Source organism: Choloepus didactylus, chromosome 8 (genome assembly GCF_015220235.1).
Source record: "Choloepus didactylus isolate mChoDid1 chromosome 8, mChoDid1.pri, whole genome shotgun sequence".
Lineage (NCBI taxonomy): Eukaryota > Metazoa > Chordata > Mammalia > Pilosa > Megalonychidae > Choloepus > Choloepus didactylus.
Window position 1 is genome coordinate 137,101,519 of NC_051314.1, and position 20,067 is coordinate 137,121,585.

General features: G+C 38.6%; 2 protein-coding genes and 1 pseudogene across 2 annotated transcripts in view; 2 read left to right on the top strand and 1 right to left on the bottom strand.

The window, feature by feature from the left end:
- Positions 1-20,067, bottom strand: part of ITIH5 (inter-alpha-trypsin inhibitor heavy chain 5) — a 102,997-nt gene that overhangs the window by 73,319 nt on the left and 9,611 nt on the right. Inside the window, exons 2-4 of the mRNA XM_037846490.1 lie at positions 15,029-15,073; positions 1,840-2,003; positions 889-990 (exon numbers count right to left, since the gene is read on the bottom strand). Coding sequence (XP_037702418.1) covers positions 889-990; positions 1,840-2,003; positions 15,029-15,073 — 311 coding nt within the window. The remainder of the gene's footprint in view (positions 1-888; positions 991-1,839; positions 2,004-15,028; positions 15,074-20,067) is intronic.
- Positions 4,252-4,900, top strand: LOC119542028 (annotated as a pseudogene).
- On the top strand, positions 17,122-17,439 carry LOC119542029 (cytochrome c-like). Its single transcript, XM_037846491.1, has one exon. The coding sequence runs from the start codon at positions 17,122-17,124 to the stop codon at positions 17,437-17,439; it is 318 nt and encodes a 105-aa protein (XP_037702419.1).

Consider the following 20,067-nt stretch of genomic DNA (forward strand, 5'->3'; position numbering starts at 1 on the left):
TGATTTCCGGGGCTGGGTCACAGAAGGAGCTGTGGCTTTCCCTTGGTTTATGGATTGCTCCCTCTGGGGGAAGCCAGCCTCATGTCACAGGGAGACTCGTGTAGCCCCACAGTAAGGGCGAGGAGCCAACTTTCCAGCACCAGCCTGCTACCATGGAGTCAGCCCCCTTGAGCCACGGCCGAGCCTGCAAACACCTAACAACCTGCATGCCCCAAGCCAGGGCTCCCTGACTAAGCCACTCCTGAGTGCTGATCCTCAGAACCATGAAAGACAATAACCGGATGCTGCTGTTTTAAAACACTAAGTTTTGGTGTGATTCGTTATGCAGCAATGGGTGACAAATAAGACAGGTGTAAGAAATGGAAAAGGAGAGGGAGAGTGACATGTAGGAGAGGGCATGTCACCATTTAAGATAGCACAGGACTCTAAACACTGCTTAAATTGATGGCAAAAGAAGAAATCGAATAATAATATAAAAATCTGGAATGCAGAGGGAAAGTGGAAGTATTGTAAATAGGCTAAATCCTCTTTCTTGCAGCAGAGTCAACAGATAATGTCTTTTTTTTTAATCAAGAAATAAAGAAAAAGCAAGACTATCAGAATATTTAGAGTTAGGGAGGTAACTACAAAGAAAATGAAATACATTAAAATTAGAAGTGGATGCTCCTTGGAAGTGAGAACTGGGAGCTGGAAAAAAGTAAAATGTTCCTCTTCATTCAAACCTTTATTGACTTTATTGCTAACCAGGTATGTTTATTACTTCAACCAAAAATATAAAGGAGATAAATAACTGGCATCAGGGAAGGAACGAGATGGGTAGACTAAAGAATAGAAAATTTGACACTTTCCTAAAGTGGATTTTTAATTCCATAAAGAAATGGTACTTACCCACTATCTTCTCTGGTTTTATTCCTTTCCTCTTTCACTCTATCACCATTTTTCTTTTCTTTCTCTGTAATTTCACCCTGATACACCTTGTCTCCAATAAGACTGAAACACAGGAGATAGCTGTATTACCAGCTCGCATTTCCAAGTCGAATTCAAACACAGATCTCATAACCATGGCAACCCTAGAAAATATTTTTACTTGCCTTTTTTTTCCCCCAGGAAGAAAGCATTCCAGACCGGGGCATTACAACTGATTCATTTGTCTCATTCTAGGGCAATTTCCAACAGGTCCAAATGATAAGACCCTAAAGTACCCTTTGATTCTCCAGGAATAAACAATAAGATCTGTTCAAACTTCCATGACGATTCACAAACTTGAATCTCACCCAAAGTGAAAATTAAATCCAAACACCCACCCTATTTTTGCATATCTTTACCTCTTAGTTCAGAACAAAAGAAGAAATATATTCAACTTAGTATATCCACAGTTTCATGCTCATCATTCACATCTGAATTTAACCATCACCTCCTCTGAGCTACCTGCCTGACTTCTCTACCCAAAGAGGATCCTCAACCTATTTGCTGGTTTGCTGTCTTTACAGCATTTGCTGCTGTCGGAAGTCATCTCATTTACTTATTTGTTACTTGTTCATCGACTTCTCCTCCCTACTGGAATTCCTGGAGCTGAGATACAGTATCACCCATCGTCTTGAAGAGTGAGGAAGGAGGAAAGGAGAGGGGAATGGAAGAGAAGAAGAAAGGAAGGATAGACAAGAGGAAGGAAGGAAGTGAGGAAAGAAGGGAGGGAGGGAGGGAGGAGCGACTCAACCTTCTGTTCCATATACCATCCACTCTGGGAAATAAATTCTCACAAAAGACAGGACCTCATGTGCCCCAGGACCACCCCACCTAGAAATCTTCATCCCAGGCTCTGACCCGCGTGTCACCTACGTAGTGAAGTTGGTGATGAAAGCCGCAACTGGAATCTGCATCTGAAACTCAACTTCCTGGTCCTCAGAAGCTCTATTCATCATTCTGCAGGAAACCGTAGTGAAGGCATAACGAGAAATAATGGTAGACTTCACCGAAAAATCTGACATCAAGGGTTTGGTTTTCTGTTGGAATTAAAGCACACAGCAGCCTCAGTGATGCATTTAGGCATGATTCATATATTTGGGGGTGGGCGTGGGTCTTTTTTTTTCCATAATGGCATATTCTTCAGTCCGACAGGCCATTGCATGTGATTCCTTTCTTCTTTTTTGTCTTCTCCTGATTTTCCCACATTTCACTCCCTCCATTTTACAAAGCAACCTTGGTTGGAGAACCAATTCACAACAAAGCAGCAAATCTCATCACCTCATTTTAACAAATGCACACAGTGAAGTTTTCCAAATTAACCGAGAATACACATTGCTCAGTTTAATAAATTATTGAAATTTTAGGAATAAGGCATGTGAAGTTTGTAATACTTTTCTGTTCTAAACTTTTAGATCACCTTTACAGGATCATGGAATTGATCAAAATACCAGAACATATCTAAAGAAATTCTCATATTTTCAACTTTGCCTCCACGTCCATTCAGAGAAACTATCAGCCAATAAACCAGTGCTATCTCACCTGGACTACCAACATATTATTCTACAGTAGAAATCAATATGGAGCTCAAGAAAGTGTGCACGGAATTAAAATGCAGAAAGGGAAAGCTGAAGTCTGTGCTGAGTCTCTTGCCAAGAGTCCCTGATAAGCACAGTAGCTAGGTGGGGCAAGTTTAAAGCCTGTTAAGAACAAGCCAGGGTTTTTTCTAGCCTTCACAACAGGGTTACATCAATCTATTGACAGCTAGTAGCCAAAGCTGAAGGAGCAAGGAAACACCAGTGAAGAAAAGCCACCACTAACTGAGTTATCATCTCATCCCAGGAACAGGCTAAGCAATTTACCACCATCATCTCATGATAGTCTTGGGACAGATATTTGAAGTAGGTGGTTTTATTCACATTTTACAGATTAAGAAAGTTATGCTTAGGGAGGTTACATAATGGTCCAAGCCAGCTAGGAGTTGAGATGGGACTTGAACCCGATCTGATACGCTCCCATGTCCACACGGTGCTAGGCCGCCTGTCAGCTTGCTATGGACACGTCTTACTCAGCTTTGTGTGCTCAAACCCAAGCATGGTCTTCAGCACATGGCCAGCTCTCCATAAATGTTTGTTGGATGGATCTGGATCACTCTGATCAAATTCTACTCTCCTCTGTTGGGTCTGTGATCTCTGTAGTCAATGTTGATTTCAACCCTCACCTACTTTAGCATTTTATTGACAGCCCTGAGATAGTTTTCAAAATAGACATAAGGCTATGGCTTGCTGCTGTCAGGGTATCTTGCTCCTGTGATATACAAAGGTCATGATTAACCCTGTTCCAAAAGAATAACCACAGAAGGTTAGTCTACTTGAATATTTACTCAAAACATTTGAGTCAAATCATGCTCTGCACAGCCAACCATATAAAGTTTGAGATATTTTATATGACATCTTAGAGACCTGGAGCTGAGATTCTTCAACACAAAACAGATCTGAGAACACATGAGAACATCCACATAAGGGTGAGCTGCAAGGATCAGACCCAAATGTGTGAGCCAGACCAGATATGGGCAGGGGCTAGAGGTGGAAGTCTCAGGACTATGAGTCTTTGTAACAATTTGTGGCTCAACTTTCATTCTTCGTGACTTGGAAAGATAAAGACAAGTGGAATAGACTTTGGGAACATGTGAGACGAATGTGTGCCCTTAGAAAGTTGGAAAGAGATAAACACATGGAGTCCAGTTAAGTAACAACGTAGAAAAAAGATCTGCAAGTATTTGAAAGATTTTCACCTAAAGGAGCAAAAGAAGCTCTCCAATTTGGTCTGAGAAGAGATTAAGCTAGGTGGCCTTTATCATGTATTTCTTCATCTGGAAATTGAGAGACCTTGAATAAATCACTAAGATTTATTTATGTTCACTTCTTAGAACCACAAATATAAGGCAAAGCCAAAAGTGAGGAATAAAACTTTGGAAAGCATCTTAATTTGGGTTTTAGGAAACTGTTCCTGAATTCAGAAATAATTGGATGGTAGAATATTCTTTCATGAAAAGCTCGTCTACTGGGGCAAAATCTGTCTCTCTCCCTAGAAGTGCTCTGGATTAAAAAGAGATTCCAGATGTGGTTTAACCAAATGTTTCTGTTAAAGGATCTCATTAAAAGCATTTAACGTGTTTCAGTAAAGACAATAGGCATGCGGCTGAGCATGGCATGATAATGAACTTAAAAGCACAACAACCTGTTGGGTTTTTTCCATTAAAATTTAGGTCTCACATATTGATCTAAGATGGCAACTGTGGAACTGGAAACCACCCCAACTCCTAATCCCACACCTACTGAAAACGAGAAAACAGAATCTAATCAGGAGGTTGCTAACCCAGAGCCCTATATTAAACATCCACTACAGAACAGATGGGCGCTTTGGTTTTTTAAAAATGATAAAAGCAAAACTTGGCAAGTAAATCTTCGACTGATCTCTAAGTTTGATACTGTTGAAGACTTTGGGGCTCTGTACAACCATATCCAGTTGTCCAGTAATTTAATGCCTGGCTGTGACTACTCACTTTTTAAGGATGGTATTGAGCCCATGTGGGAAGATGAAAAAAACAAACGAAGAGGACGATGGCTAATTACATTGAACAAACAGCGGAGATGACCTTGATCACTTTTGGCTAGAGAGACCGCTGTGCCTTAATGGAGAATCTTCTGATGACTACAGTGATGATGTATGTGGAGCCGTTGTTAACATTAAAGCTAAAGGTGATAAGATAGTAATACGGACTACTGAATGTGAAAACAGAGAAGCTGTTACACATATAGGGAGGGTATACAAGGGAAGGTTAGGACTTCCTCCAAAGATAGTGATTGGTTCTCAGTCCCATGTAAATACAGCTACTAAGAATGGCTCCACAACTAGAAATAGGTTTTTTGTTTAAAAAGACACCTTCTGAGTATTCTCATAGGAGACTGTGTCAAACAATCGAGATTTGGAAGCTGAACCAAAGCCTCTTCAAAAGCACAGTATTTAAATTTGATTTCCATCTAAATGTTGCTAAGATATAAGAGAAATCTCATTTGCCTTTGTCTTGTACTTCTGTGTTCATATATTATTATTATTTTTTTTAATTTTGGCTAACATATCCACTACCTCAATCAAAGAATTACAGTACACATCATACCCAGAATCCATAAATGTGTTCCTGGCCCACTCTGTAATGGCTTAGTAGAATCACATTACAAACACATTTAGCCATCCACAATATTCAAAAAAGAGCTTGCATTTCTATACCTTAAAGGAAAAAAAATTCTATGTTCCATTGTATGCAGGAGCATATTTTGCTGGTTTGGAAGAATACGATGCATACAGTTTTCTAGCAATTTTCTTTCTTTTTACAGCATTGTCTTTGCTGTACTCTTGCTGACGGCTGCTAGATTTTAATTTATTTGTTTCCCTACTTGATAACATTAGTGATTCTGATTTCAGTTATTCATTTTGTTTAGCTTTTGTTTTTTTCTTCATGTAACATTGGTGATGGAGTGCTTACTCTTATTTATATTGTTCCTGGAGACACGTTTTCATCCTAAATTATCTATGTCTAAACACACCCGTTTATCTCCAAAGCTGAGCTGATGTACATCAGATAGTCCATAGCTGTGTGCTTGTGAAGAATCTAAAACCCCACCGCACACAGCTCAAATATCTTTAGATGTGTTGGAAAATAAACAAGAATCAATGCTAAATAGGTAAATAAATAAATCCTGTGGAACTCAGAAAAGTCTAGCTCTATCATGTTCTGCTTGATTTAAAATTTAATACAGTTTTTCTTAGCTACCAAGTAATATATGCACATGTTAAAAACCTTAAGTTATACAGAATATAAAATGAAAAAAGTCTCCTGCAGTAGATTAAGTTATGTGCCCCCCCCCCCAAAAAAAAACATTTTCTTAATCTCAATCCATTCCTGTGGGTGTGCACCTTTTGAAGATGTTATTTTAGTTAAAATGTGGCCATCTGAATCAAGATGGATCTTAATCCTATTGCTTGAGGCCTTATAGAGAAGGGAGGAGTAGAAGCTGGAAGTCAACAGAACTCAGAAAGGAGAGGACATCACCATACGGAGGACAAGCCAAGGAGCTCCAAGGAGCCCTGGCAGTCAGCCCGAGTGCCAAGTCTTCTAGGACAAAGCATCACCTTGCTGATCCTCAATTTTGGACTTCTAGCCTCAAAACTGTGAGCCAATAAATTCCCATTCAAACCAACCCATGGTATGGTATTATTTTAGCAGCCCAGAAACTAATAAAGACACACAGTTCCATTTCCCAGAGGCAACACTTAACAATGTTTGGTATATCCTTCCCTAAAAATATGCCATACTGATTTGCCTTCATTCCACTTAAAGATATATTTGTTCATCTTTCTTTATCTGCACATGTTCCAGTTATCTAATGCTGCATAACGAATCACTCTAAATACTCAAACAACAACAACCATTGTATTTTTGCTCATGTTTTCTGAGGCTCAGGAATTCTGGAAGGGCTTGGCTGGGAGAGCCAGCTCCTTTGCCATCAGATGGGGGCTGGAGCTGGAATAGTGGGTTGCTGAAGCAGCTCAGGACTGGTTGGGTATCTCATCGTCTCCTCGGGTTCTCAGCACCTCTCCATGCCATCTTTGCTCACAAACAAGTTTGAATTACCTCCCAGCATGTGCTACCTCACACATTAGGCCATCAGACTCCGTGAGAGCTAAAGGTTTCAAGAGTGAAGGTTTCCTGACAGCAAGGTGGAAGCTGTATCACTTTTATGACCTAATCTTGAAAGTCACATAGCTTCACTTCTGCTGTAGTAGATTGGTGCAAACAGTTACAGAAGCATACTCAATTTCAAGGGCAGAGAGCATAGACCCTGTCTCAAATGGAAGAGTGGGATATCAAAGAATGCCACCATCTTTGGAAAAGACAATCTGCCACTGTCCAAAATGACCTGCACAAAGGGGAAACCTCATTCTTTTTAAGTAGCTGCACAATGTTACATTTAATGGACTTATTATATTGACTTCAGTCCCCTAATGTCTATCAACTCTTTCATAATTATTTTATTTTAATTATAAAGCAATGGTTTATTAAATTAATAATTTAAGTAACAGTTTGGTGATTTATTCTACATAGTATCGATTAATGAATTAATAATTACATTAATTACTAATAATGTTATTATTTTTCATTATTATTGAAAATGCCCTTCAGATGCCTGTACTCTCTAATTCAACTACTCCAGGGGTTGGTAAATTACGGCAGGCAGGCCACGTGGTTTTTGTAAATAAAGTTATATTGGAACTCGGCCTCAACCATTTGTTTACAATTTGCTTATAGCCGCTGTTGCGCTATAAAGACATAGCTTTAACAGATACCATATGGTTTGCAAAGCCTAAAATATTTACTCAGTCCTTTAAGAAAAAGTTTGCCGACCTCTGAGCTACACTATTAAAAGAGTAAAAACAAATCTTTATTCATCTACATATCATTACTGATTGGCATGTTTTAGGAAGCGATCTCAAATTACATAGCTTATAGACATTTTCGTTTGACTTGCACAGTTTTAAACTTTTTCAAGTTAAGGTAACAACATTTAAATATTGGGAAATTTCACAGGAAAACCCCGAATTCCCATTTCTCTTCCCACAGCTCTGGTCACACGAACAGTGGCTGTCACTTTAGGTCAGATCCAGACACACAGATTCCCATTTCACCCCAGGCCCTCCCAATCCCAGTCGTCTCACTGGCACTCAGGCTGAATCAGTAGCTATTTTCACTGTGTGTTTCCAGTGGAATTTTTCTTATTCCCAGCCTATTTCACTCACGTACATCCTCTGCTCTAGTAGATTAAAAATGGCCACACATTATTTGTGTCTCCCCCCATTGGGAGGTGGACTTTAATTCACTTCCCCTTGAATCTGGGCCTCAGTGATTTGCTTCTCCTATAGAATGCACTGCAAGTAATTTTCCGGGACTTTGAGGCTAAATAACAAGAAACTTGACAGCTTCTATCCAGGTTTCTTGGAGCACACTCTCTGTAAGCCCTGAAGTCCAACCACCAGGAACCACCACGTAAGAACTCCGTCTCAGCCAAGCTGGAGGGGCCAGGTGCAGGTAGAATGAATCCAGCTCCACCCATCCCTGAGGAGGAGCCCAGCAGGTGAGTGACGCTGTCGTGAGCCCTCCAGACCAGCCCACCTGCCTGCTGAAAACCACCGAGCAATCTCCATCGACATCCTGTGGCAGCCCAAATCCCTGCCCCACAAAATATCACAATACTGTTGTTACTTTAAGCCACTAAGTCTGGGGGAAGATTTTTACATAGACAACCTTGTCCTGCTGCTGTAGACAATTGAACTGGCAACCTTACTTCAGTGTGACTTGCACTTGAGTGAGATCTGGGTATTTTATTGGTTATTTCCAACTTGATGCTATTTCTGGTCTCTACACATTTTGTTGTTTTGTTTCGTAAACTAGATTTCTGCATGTTAGAAAGTATATGCAGACCAAATTATAAAGATCAAATATAAAAAAAGGAAGCGTTCAAAGTCCAACCCCCTCACTTTACCAGTGGAGGCCGAGTACTTCCCCAGAGCAAACAGCAGGAAGGAATAAATCCAGGATGGGAGCCTCTGGTCTCTGACTTCCAATCCTGCCTCTTTCAGAAAAGGATTCCAGGGGCAGCCTGGCTGTCCAAGGCCTTCTGTAGTGATAATCGTTAGATAAGCAATAAAATACGCAACTCCAAAAGCATGCTAAACATAATTCACTCTTTGTTTCTGATTCAAGTTACTTGTGAACCTCAGTTACCATCCATTAAATCATAAACATTCAACACAGAACATTAAGCTGAATCCATTCTGCAATGTCATCATTTTGCAGCAATTCTTCCTATCACTGTATTGTGTAATGCTTTTACATAAAAGTCGAGTACCAGTGGAATCAACTTATTAAGTTTAGACCTTAGATAAATGGAAGCGACAGCTCTAGCTGCGTAACATTCCAAATAAAATGTTAGCTCCTTCAATAGACAGTCCTTGCTACAAAAATGGACAGCATTTAAAAAAAAAAAAAAAACCTCTTCATTTGGGACACTTGAGACTACTTTTTAATGTCATGCTGATTGGTTCTTATTTCTGAATTATCTCATTGAATTTACCGTGTGAAAACTGAAAGACACCCGACAAAACACTAAGGTTAACTATTACAGTACCCTTTTTCTCCCTTAAATTAAGATTATAGATGCAGTAGAGTTTTTCCACAATATTACATCAAGAATATGATGGGCCCAAGAGACAGGCTGAGAAAAGTTTCAAGAAACTATTTTAGTTTTACAGCTTCATCCCCATTACTATTTCCCCACAGGAGCCCCTGCTGTTACTTACACGCCTAGCCTTTGCTTCCCTGTTATAGCATTCTATATTAGAATCGATTATGCACAAATCTCTCCCCCTCCCCGCTACCCATGCCTCACCCCTTCTCCTACTAGTTGTAAGCACGTGGAAGACTGGCGCCATGACTTATGACATAGTCTTTTCTTTTATTTTTCCACTCAGAGGTCTCAGCATAGCGTTGAAGACCAAAAAAAACAAAAAACAAAACAGAACAAAAAAAGTATTTATGGAATTGAATCAAATTTTCTAAATCTTCAACAATTAAGGAAAAATCTATTTGCCCAGAAAAGGACATGGTTATCAATAAGTATTTGTTAAACACTGACATAGACTAAACTCTAAGTAGGATGGCAGCATATATTATAAATAGTTCCTTCTCTTTCGGCACTATTCCGGTTTGCTAATGCTGCCCTTTTGCAAAATACCAGAGATGGATTGGCTTTTATAAAGGGGGTTTACTGAGTTCCAAGTTACAGTCTTAAGTCCATAAAGTGTCCAAGCTAAGGCATCAGCAAAGGTACCTTCACTGGAGGAAGTGTTGCTCTTGGGGCGTTTTGTCCTCTTAGCTGCAGCTGCTCTTCAAAATGTCACTCACAGCTGCTCTGAGATCCTTCTGTCTGTGTGCTCCTTTATACAACTCCAGTGATCCAATTAACACCCACCCTGAATGGGCGGGATAACACCTCCATGGAAATTATCCAATCAAATGTTTCACTCACAGTTGATTGAGTCACATCTCCATGGAAACACTCAAAGGATTCCAATCTAATCAACATTAATACATCTGCCCCTACAAGACTGCATCAAAGAATATGGCTTTTGGCAGGACATAATATATCCAAACTAGCACAAGCACATATAATCAGTTTGGGAAGAAAATACAAAATATAGGAAGCAGTGAAGGAAAACAATAGGGTACCATGTATACTTATTTACTTATTGACTATAAGAGCCTTCAGACTGCAGAAGAAAGAGAATTTAGCGAGGTCTGCAAAAGTAAGGAACAATTCTGAAACAGATGTAGAATGTGTATGTTGTAAAAAAGAACAATAAGAACATTCTAATAGCATAAAAGACAAAATAGGAACAAGCAGAGCACATTCTTGGAACAATGAATAGGCCAAGTTAACTAGAGAGAAGGGTACATTTTGAGAAGGATATTGGACAAGTAGGTAAAATAGGAAATGGACAATACTAAGAGCTGAGCACCGAACTCTGATGGGAGAGGCTCTTGAAAATTTGCCGTGGAAAGGATATAAAATGGTTGCCTCAATCTTTCCCAGTGCACAGTTCTTGAGACTCTGACATGCTTTCCATATTCGTATTTAATTAATTATTTCATTTTGGAACCTCAACTGGAAAACGGGTCAAAACACCAAATTTTCCCGTGAAAATGTTATGTGACACAACCTAATTTCTTCATGATTTTTCCTACAAAGGCTAAACAGATGGAAAAGCAGTTTGAGGCAGGGAGTGTCTTAATTAGGCGCTCCAGGGACTAGGGCTGATGCGTGACTCATGTGAATCACATCACATCAGGCCACCGTGAGGACGTCCTGAAATATCCGAGACGCCGTCCAGAAAAGTCGCTGAGGAATGTTTGGGGCTGCATTTGCCAGAGCATGGGGCTCAGTGCCTCTTCCCAGAAGATTAACCTTTTGTGGTGTTATTCTGGTTGGACAATACTTTCATGGCCATTAGAAGAAACAATCTGGAGGTGGCAGACAACCTCAGAAATCATCCAACTAGCCTCCTTCACTTTTACAGAAATGGCTAGAGCTTGGCAGTGGGTGTCTCTGGGTCAAAGCTTTTTATGAAACCTAAATGCCTCTCATTTTGAGGGAAAACAACACAGCCCATTTTGTTACTACACAAAGCAGAAGACTTCAGGACATGTCCTATTTACCACCTCAGGGAAATCATTTTACCTGTCTGTAGAGGGAGGATGGCATTAGCTTCAGATCTCCTAGTTGAGGTAACACATTCTACTTTGTGGTATTTCATTACGCTTAGAGGAGAAGAAACATAAAATACAGCCATCACCTTTATATATATTTTTTTTTAATTCAGTTTTATTGAAATATATTCACATACCATACAGTCATCCATGGTATACAATCAACTGTTCACAGTATGATCATATAGTTATGCGTTCATCACCACAACCTATTTCTGAACATTCTCCTTACATCAGAAAGAATCAGAATACCACCCTATTTGTCATTTTGTTTTTATCCCCATTTTTCTACTCATCCATCCACACACTAGATAAGGAGAGTGTGATCCACAAGGTTTTCACAATCACACTGTCACCCCTTATAATCTATATTATTATATAATCGTCTTCAGGAGTCCAGACTACTGAGTTGGAGTTTGATAGTTTCAGGTATTTATTTCTAGCTATTCTAATACATTAAAACCTAAGAGGTGTTATCTATATAGTCCATAAGAATGTCCACCAGAGTGACCTCTCGACTCCATTTGTACATATATATTTTTAAAACCCTACTCTCTATACCTCCGAAAAACGAGATGAACCAAGATGGTTAGAGTGGGGAGTAGAGAGAGTCACCTCTCCTTGGTGAAGGAAACTCCAAGATTCCCACAGCCCTCAGAAGGTTGAGCAAAGACAGTGAATTGTTTTAGGAAAACCAGGCCAGTATCTGTTAAGCACCAGGGAAACTCAGACCCAAAGATATTCCTGCTTTTCAATATGTAAACATTTTTCTTGTTGTGATGCCAGCGAGCCACATAAAAAGAGTATCTAAATTCAGAATAATTTCAAGCAAATCCCTGCAGCCCACAAGCTGGTAGAGTAGGAGAAAACCAAGGGCTACCATCCAACTTCTACCCAGAGTACAGAACATTAAGAGAACTTCAATTAGTGTGACACAGCCAATGCATAAAAGGAAGAAAAGATTTTCCACAAAACCTTTTGGTAGCATTGTTTGTAGGGGCAAAAAAATTGGAAACAAATTGAATGCTCATCAATAGCAGTAAAATACTTAAAAAATTATGTGCCAACAATATGGAGTATTATTCATCCATTTAAAAATGCATGGAGTTATGCCAAGGGAATTACTGTTAAGGGAGAATATAATAAAGACCAGAACAATTCATACAATTGGGAAGCAGTTAGTGTATTAGTTAAGAGCATGGACTCAGAAACCAGATTTTGGGGGGCTCAAATCCTAGTTCTACCATCTCTTGCCAACTGGGTAGTCTTGGGCAAGATGCTTAGTCTCTCTGAACCTCAATTTCCTCATCTGTAAGATGCCTAAAAGAACTGCTATTAAGGGAACTGAGTTAGCACACATAAAGCGCTCAGCACAATACGTGGCAAATAGTAAGGAGTCAGTAAACACTAGCTGTCATAATATGATCCACTGTTTTGAAACAATGATAAAAAATCTCAAATATGCAAACATATATGAGGTGTCTGCATCTTCCTCCATGATGTTAACTTTTCTCAATGACACCATCTTCTTGATTACTAATATACTTGTAATTTACTTATTTACTTTTTATTTTTGTCTACCTCTGGCCCCCTTTAGAATTAAAGCTCTATGAAAGACAGGGGTTTTCATCTGTTTTGTTTATGGTTGTATCCCCAATGCCTAGAACAGTGCTGGGTAGACAGTATAGGTGCTCAAAAAATACTTGTTGAATGAATGAATAAACAGATGAATGAATGAATGAATGAATGAATGTATATATGTAAAGTTGGGAGACTATTTTCCATGAGTTTCTCACACTTTTGCACATCTGGGGAGTAAAGGCACTGACTGTCCCTGGTCTGGACAATCTTTTCAAGGATGTTTATAGTGAACATCCTTGGGAGCAGAGCTGGTGTCTCCATCCAGGTTTGTTTAATGCAGGTTTGTTTAATGTCCAAGTGAAATAAAGATATTGCCTCCCTCTAGGAACAAAGGCCAGGCAGACTTAATGCTCACCCTGAAAGATTAAGCTTGGGGGTCCTCTCCTATAATTGCAACCAACTGCAAATGTGGGCAGCACCTGTCCCTCTTTTCATCACACATGGAAATTGGGACTCAAAGAGTGGCACAAACACACATACTCTGTGTGCTGGTTTAGATGTATTATGTCCCCCAAAACGCCCTGTTCATTGATGCAATCTTGTGGGGGCAGACGTTACTAGTGTTGATTAGGCTGGAATCCCTTGACTGAGTGTTTCCATGGAGATGTGACTCAATCAACCGAATGAAACGTCTGATTGGATAATTTCCATGGAGATACAGACCCCACCCACTGAGGGTGGGTCTTTATTTACTTACTGGAATACTTTAAAAAGAGCCACACAGGCCCAGAAGCTAGTTACAGCTTAGAGAGAGACATTTTGAAGACTGCCGTTGGAAGCTGACACTGACATTTTGGAGAACGCCATTTTGAAATGCAACCTAGGAGCAAGCAGACGCCAGCCACGTGCCTTCCCAGTTAACAAAGGTTTTCTAGGTGCCATTGGTGTTCTTCAGTGAAGGCACCTACTGTTGATGCCTTTGTTTGGACATCTGCATGGCTATAAGGCTGTAACTTTGTAACCAAAAAACCTCCTTTATAAAAACCAATCCATTTCTGGTATTTTGCATAATGGCAGCATTAACAAGCCAGAACACTCTGCTACTGCTATTTCCTCGAGGAATAAATCATCTTTTGTCTCTGGACCCAAGCGTCTCCCATTTTCTGCCAGCATCCAGGAAACGGTCATAGAATAGCTTATTACCTGGGACATCGGGTAAAATCTCAGATCCTTCACAATCACTGATATGTTTACGTACATATATATTTGTCTATGACTATATGCACATGGAGAAAAACATGAAAGAATGAATACTGGGCTAACAAATTTGGAGGATGGATAGAAGGATTGGGAGGATCTAGAGAAGAGAGAACCAAGCAAAAAATGAAAAAAAAAATTAACAGCCCCAGTCCGAACCAAGATGGTAATGATTGTGACATCAGTACTGAAAAGAAATCTGGAATTAATTCAAACACCAGCCAGATGCAGGGAGAGCTTGGATGAAAGCCTCGCCCCTCGGAAATGGCTGGGTAATCCACACCCTGGAGACAGAAGGCATGTCTTCACATTTTGATATTTCACTGGGTACTCAGGAGGAAAGAGGAACTGAGATAGCTTCAAATAAGCTCTTAACATTTCTGAACATTGGCCCAAGTTGCCGTCTGCTAGCGTCCAACAAGTATCGAGAGCCTTGCCCAACTTTCATCTCATGAAGCTTTAATCTACAACTGAATTCACAGGTTGCTTTAGTTATTTACTTCACAACAGAGCCTTTATTTCTTGGTAGGGACGCCATAAAAAAAGCAAAGGTTATATTTAGTTGTTGCTTTTTTTAAAAAAAAAAAAAGAAAGCCTTTGAAACTTTATTTAGCAGAGCCTTTTTAAACATGTTGTACTTATAGCCCTACTGAAATAATCAGTTCTCTTTCCATAAAGAAAAATCCACTTGCAGAAAGCCTCATAAAAGAATTAGCTACACTGTTTCATGTCTGAATTCCTTCATAAGCAATTTTATAAGCTTTGGAGGAGGTGGCAGCATGGTTCAAAAGAAACAGGAAAGTGAAGTAATCAGCTTTTGAGGTGTTCCATGAATATACATACCAGTCTTTGCAACAGCCTGAGTTGCCTTGGGACCCTGTGTCCAACCTATAAAAAGAGAGGAGTCATTAAATTTGATTGTGTGGTCATCAGTAAATGAGTTTAGGAAGGGGTTAAAGTATTCAAATTTGCAAAAAGGACCAGCCATCCTGAAAAGTAGTGTTGACCTTTTATCAGGAAGTCTCCAGGCTGGAGAATTCAATTTCCTGAACTGAATTAAAATTCATCCAGTTCAGACCCGGTGGACTGCTTAGCCCAGGATGTCACACTACCTTGTCACTTAAGCTGTCATAGATCAGTTAGCAGAGTAAGTGTAGATGACAAGAACAAAGAAATAATTAAAATATTTGTATTCTGTTTCACTTTATTTTGGGCCTGAAATTCACCTCTTTCCTATTGTGTCTACTACAATGAGTTCAACCTCAGGCTGACCAGCTCAATCATTCAAGTCAAAATTCCAAGAAACTCATGGAGCAAAATTGAACTTACCTTGAATTTTCTTATTGTGTCTTTTTCTGGATGACTTGTTATTATGCTTTCCCACAATCGAAGAAGGGCATGGGGAGGTGATAAAGTCTTTTTGAAAATTACATTAATAATTAACCAGCCCCTCTGGACTAATTTAAAAGCCTTAGCTGGTTGTTGAATATTACTCAGGGCAAATCACTGTTTAAATAATAGGAATGTAAATTGCTATTCTGTAATAAACCATCTTTTCTAGAAGGCAATTTGACAATAAATATAAAACACTTGAAAAACATGCCTAGACTTTCTGTATATCTTTTTTTAATCATCTTTACAGGGTATGTTTTACATACCATAAAAGTCACCAATTTAAAGGATGCAATTCAATGGTTTTTAGTATATTTCCAGACTTGTGCAACCATCACTGCAATCAAATTTAGACATTTTCATCTTCCCAAAAAGAAAGTCTACACCCCTCAGCCATCACCCCCATACCTCCCATATCCCTTAGCCCCAAGCAGGTACAAATTTACTTTTTATCTCTATAGATTTGCCTTTTCTGGACATTTCCTATAAATGGAATCATATGCTGTTTGGCCTTTTGTGACTGGCTTAATGTCTTAGCATAATGTGTTCAAGGTTCATCCATGGCAGGGCATGTATCAGTACTTCATTCCTTCTAATGGCTAAATAATATTCCATTGTATGGCTATACTACATTTTGTTTATCCATTCACCAGTTGAAAGACAAATGGGTTGTTTCCACTTTCTGGTTATTTTGAATAATGCTCCTTTGAATATTCATGTACAAATTTTTGTGTGGACAAATGCTTTCATTCTCTGAGTATATACCTAGGAATGTAATTCCTGGGTCATATGGTAAATTTAAGTTTAACTTTTTAAGAAACTGCCAAACTGTTTTCCAAAGTGGCTATACCATTATACATTCCCACCAGTAACCATATCTTTTAATTTAGAAGTTTTACCTACAGAAAAGTATTGTAAAGAGGAAAGAAAGTCAGAACAAAAAAATGAATGTACAAGAAAATTCCTTACAACTTTCAAAACAATTGTCAATAATTGTAAATAGCCTAAAATATTCTTTCAAAGAAATTTTTTTAGATATATTATGATGCATCAATCAATTAGAATACAGCTATTGAACATACTGACCCAGATCTATATTTACTAGCATTGATAAATTGTTCATTTTACTGGACTATAACGCTGTTCCACAAATATTTTTCCAGCTCTCTGCCAGAAAGATTGAACTTTCCACCCTTCTGTGGGGAGGTGTACCCATGTGACTAGTTCTGGCCAAGGAGATATGAGTGTAAGTAACATCTGTCACTTCTGGGACATGAATTTAATGACAGATGTGAGGTCCTCCGGAGCCCCCTTTTTTCTCTGGCACAGTGGTCAGCAATGTTTGAGAAGGTGGCTCCTCCACCAGCCCAAGTTCCCGAGTGACCACGATGCCCACAGTTGTCTCCATGTCCACGCATGACGGACATGTTGTAAAGGGAAGAAATAAAACCTAGACGTGTTATTGAAGACATGGAGAGAGAGCGGGACGTTTGGCTTGTGAGCAGGGAGATTTGTGTCATGCACGACGAAAGAGTGAATTCAAAATGGGTGATGCTGAGAAGGGCAAGAAGATTGTTGTTCAGAAGTGTGCCCAGTGCCACACCGTGGAAACGCGAGGCAAGCACAAGACTGGGCCAAATCTGCATGGGCTGTTTGGGTGGAAGACAGGTCAGGCCCCTGAATTCTCTTATACAGATGCCAGCAAGAACAAAGGTATCACTTGGGACAATGAGACACTGATGGAGTATTTTGAGAATCTCAAGAAGTACATCCCTGGAACAAAAATGATCTTTGCTGGCATTAAGAAGAAGACAGAAAGGGAAGACTTGGTATCTTATCTCAAAAAAGCTACTAACGAGTAATAGTTGGCCACTGTGTTATTTATTACAAAACAAATGTCTTGTGACTTTTTTACCTGTACCATATTTAAATTGATTGCACACACCAAAATTCAGATCATGAATGGAATCATTTTTGTTGGACAGTCCTTAGTTAAATACGATTAGCTATAGTTAAATGAATATGATCAAGCTTTTTAAATTTTGATAGTAATTCTGGTTTGGCAAATGCTATCACTGTCCCCCCTTCTAAAGGTTTAATTGGACTTGAGGCTAGGTTAAATTAGTAATGTTCAACTTTTCACAAAGACAGTGAATGTCAACTCACAACCTATAGATGACTGATTTTATGTTTAGATTTATATAACTGATTTTATGAATATATTTAAATACTAAGGAAATTCCTTCACTGTTTCACAGAACAGAGCTAGACTCACTTGGTTTCAGTTGGTATTCATCAGCGTGTTTAAAGGCAGGTGTTGAAAATAAGCCAGCTATGTCCACTTTATCTTTCTGGTCTTAACTGTGTAAATCTAATTAAAATTCCCTGTATCTGAAATGTTGCCTTTTAATTAACAAAAAGCATTTTGATGTGGTTTATGTATAATACCAAATAAAGAATCCTGAACACTTCTCATATTTTATAGATAATCTATAAAGTTGGATGTTTTTAAAAAGTCAGTGTGACAAGATACAGTAGCAGGTTAAATTCTGCTTTTAAATTCTTTACTATTTAAGTCAGACTATGTTGTAATTCAGGGTTGTCTTTAAACTGCTATTCAAAACCACATAAAATTGTAGAACCACTGGAAAAAAAAAGACATGGAGATTTGTAGATTGCTTGTTACTGCAGCATAAGCTAGCCTATCCTGACTGATAAAATCATGGCATATTTTTTAAATGATTAAAGCAAGTAACAAAACAGTCTATGATCCTGGAATGATGCTGTTTTTTGCAAGTATAAGTGTTTGTGTATATACAACGTGCACCAACACTTCCTAGACATCCCCAATGATCGTGAAAGTGATTAAACTAGAGGAAGGGGGAGCAACAGATAAGATGGAATTTAACAAAGGATTATGAACACTGAATCTTTATGTAATTTTCTTTTCCATAGTTGGTAGGGTATTAGAATAGTTAGAAGGAAAAAATTGAAATGGTGGAACTGTAACCCATAACATCCTTTGGAATTTGTTATAAAGTTACTTGTTAAATTGTAATTTGAAAGCCATACCTTTTTGTAAATATGTTAGATTTCACAATAAGGAAATGACTGAAACTATGGTACTACAACCCATAATAACTTTGGAAATTTCTTATGTATCTACTAGTTAAATCATGTTTTGGAAGATTTTGTATATATGTTACATTTCATAATAAGGAAATAACTGAAACTATGGAATTGTAACCTATAATGTTCCTTGAAATTTGCTCTCTAACTACTTGTTAAATTGCACTTGGAAAAAGAGAGAAGACCCATATAAACAAAATAATGAATGAAAAAGGTGACATAACTGCAGATCCTGAAGAAATTAAAAAAATTATAAGAGGATATTATGAACAACTGTATGGCAACAAACTGGATAATGTAGAAGAAATGGACAATTTCCTGGAAACATATGAACAACCTAGACTGACCAGAGAAGAAATAGAAGACCTCAACCAACCCATCACAAGCAAACAGACACAATCAGTCATCAAAAATCTTCCCACAAATAAATGCCCAGGGCCAGATGGCTTCACAGGGGAATTCTACCAAACTTTCCAGAAAGAACTGACACCAATCTTACTCAAACTCTTTCAAAACATTGAAGAAAATGGAACACTACCTAACTCATTTTATGAAGCTAACATCAATCTAATACCAAAACCAGGCAAAGATTCTACAAAAAAGGAAAACTACCGGCCAATCTCCCTAATGAATATAGATGCAAAAATCCTCAACAAAATACTTGCAAATCGAATCCAAAGACACATTAAAAAAATCATACACCATGACCAAGTGGGGTTCATTCCAGGCATGCAAGGATGGTTCAACATAAGAAAATCAATCAATGTATTACAACACATTAACAAGTCAAAAGGGAAAAATCAGTTGATCATCTCAATAGATGCTGAAAAAGCATTTGACAAAATCCAACATCCCTTTTTGATAAAAACACTTCAAAAGGTAGGAATTGAAGGAAACTTCCTCAACATGATAAAGAGCATATATGAAAAACCCACAGCCAGCATAGTACTCAATGGTGAGAGACTGAAAGCCTTCCCTCTAAGATCAGGAACAAGACAAGGATGCCTGCTGTCACCACTGTTATTCAACATTGTGCTGGAAGTGCTAGCCAGGGCAATCCGGCAAGACAAAGAAATAAAAGGCATCCAAATTGGAAAAGAAGAAGTAAAACTGTCATTGTTTGCAGATGATATGATCTTATATCTACAAAACCCTGAGAAATTGACGATACAGCTACTAGAGCTAATAAGCAAATTTAGCAAAGTAGCGGGATACAAGATTAATGCACATAAGTCAGTAATGTTTCTATATGCTAGAAATGAACAAACTGAAGAGACACTCAAGAAAAAGATACCATTTTCAATAGCAACTAAAAAAATCAAGTACCTAGGAATAAACTTAACCAAAGATGTAAAAGACCT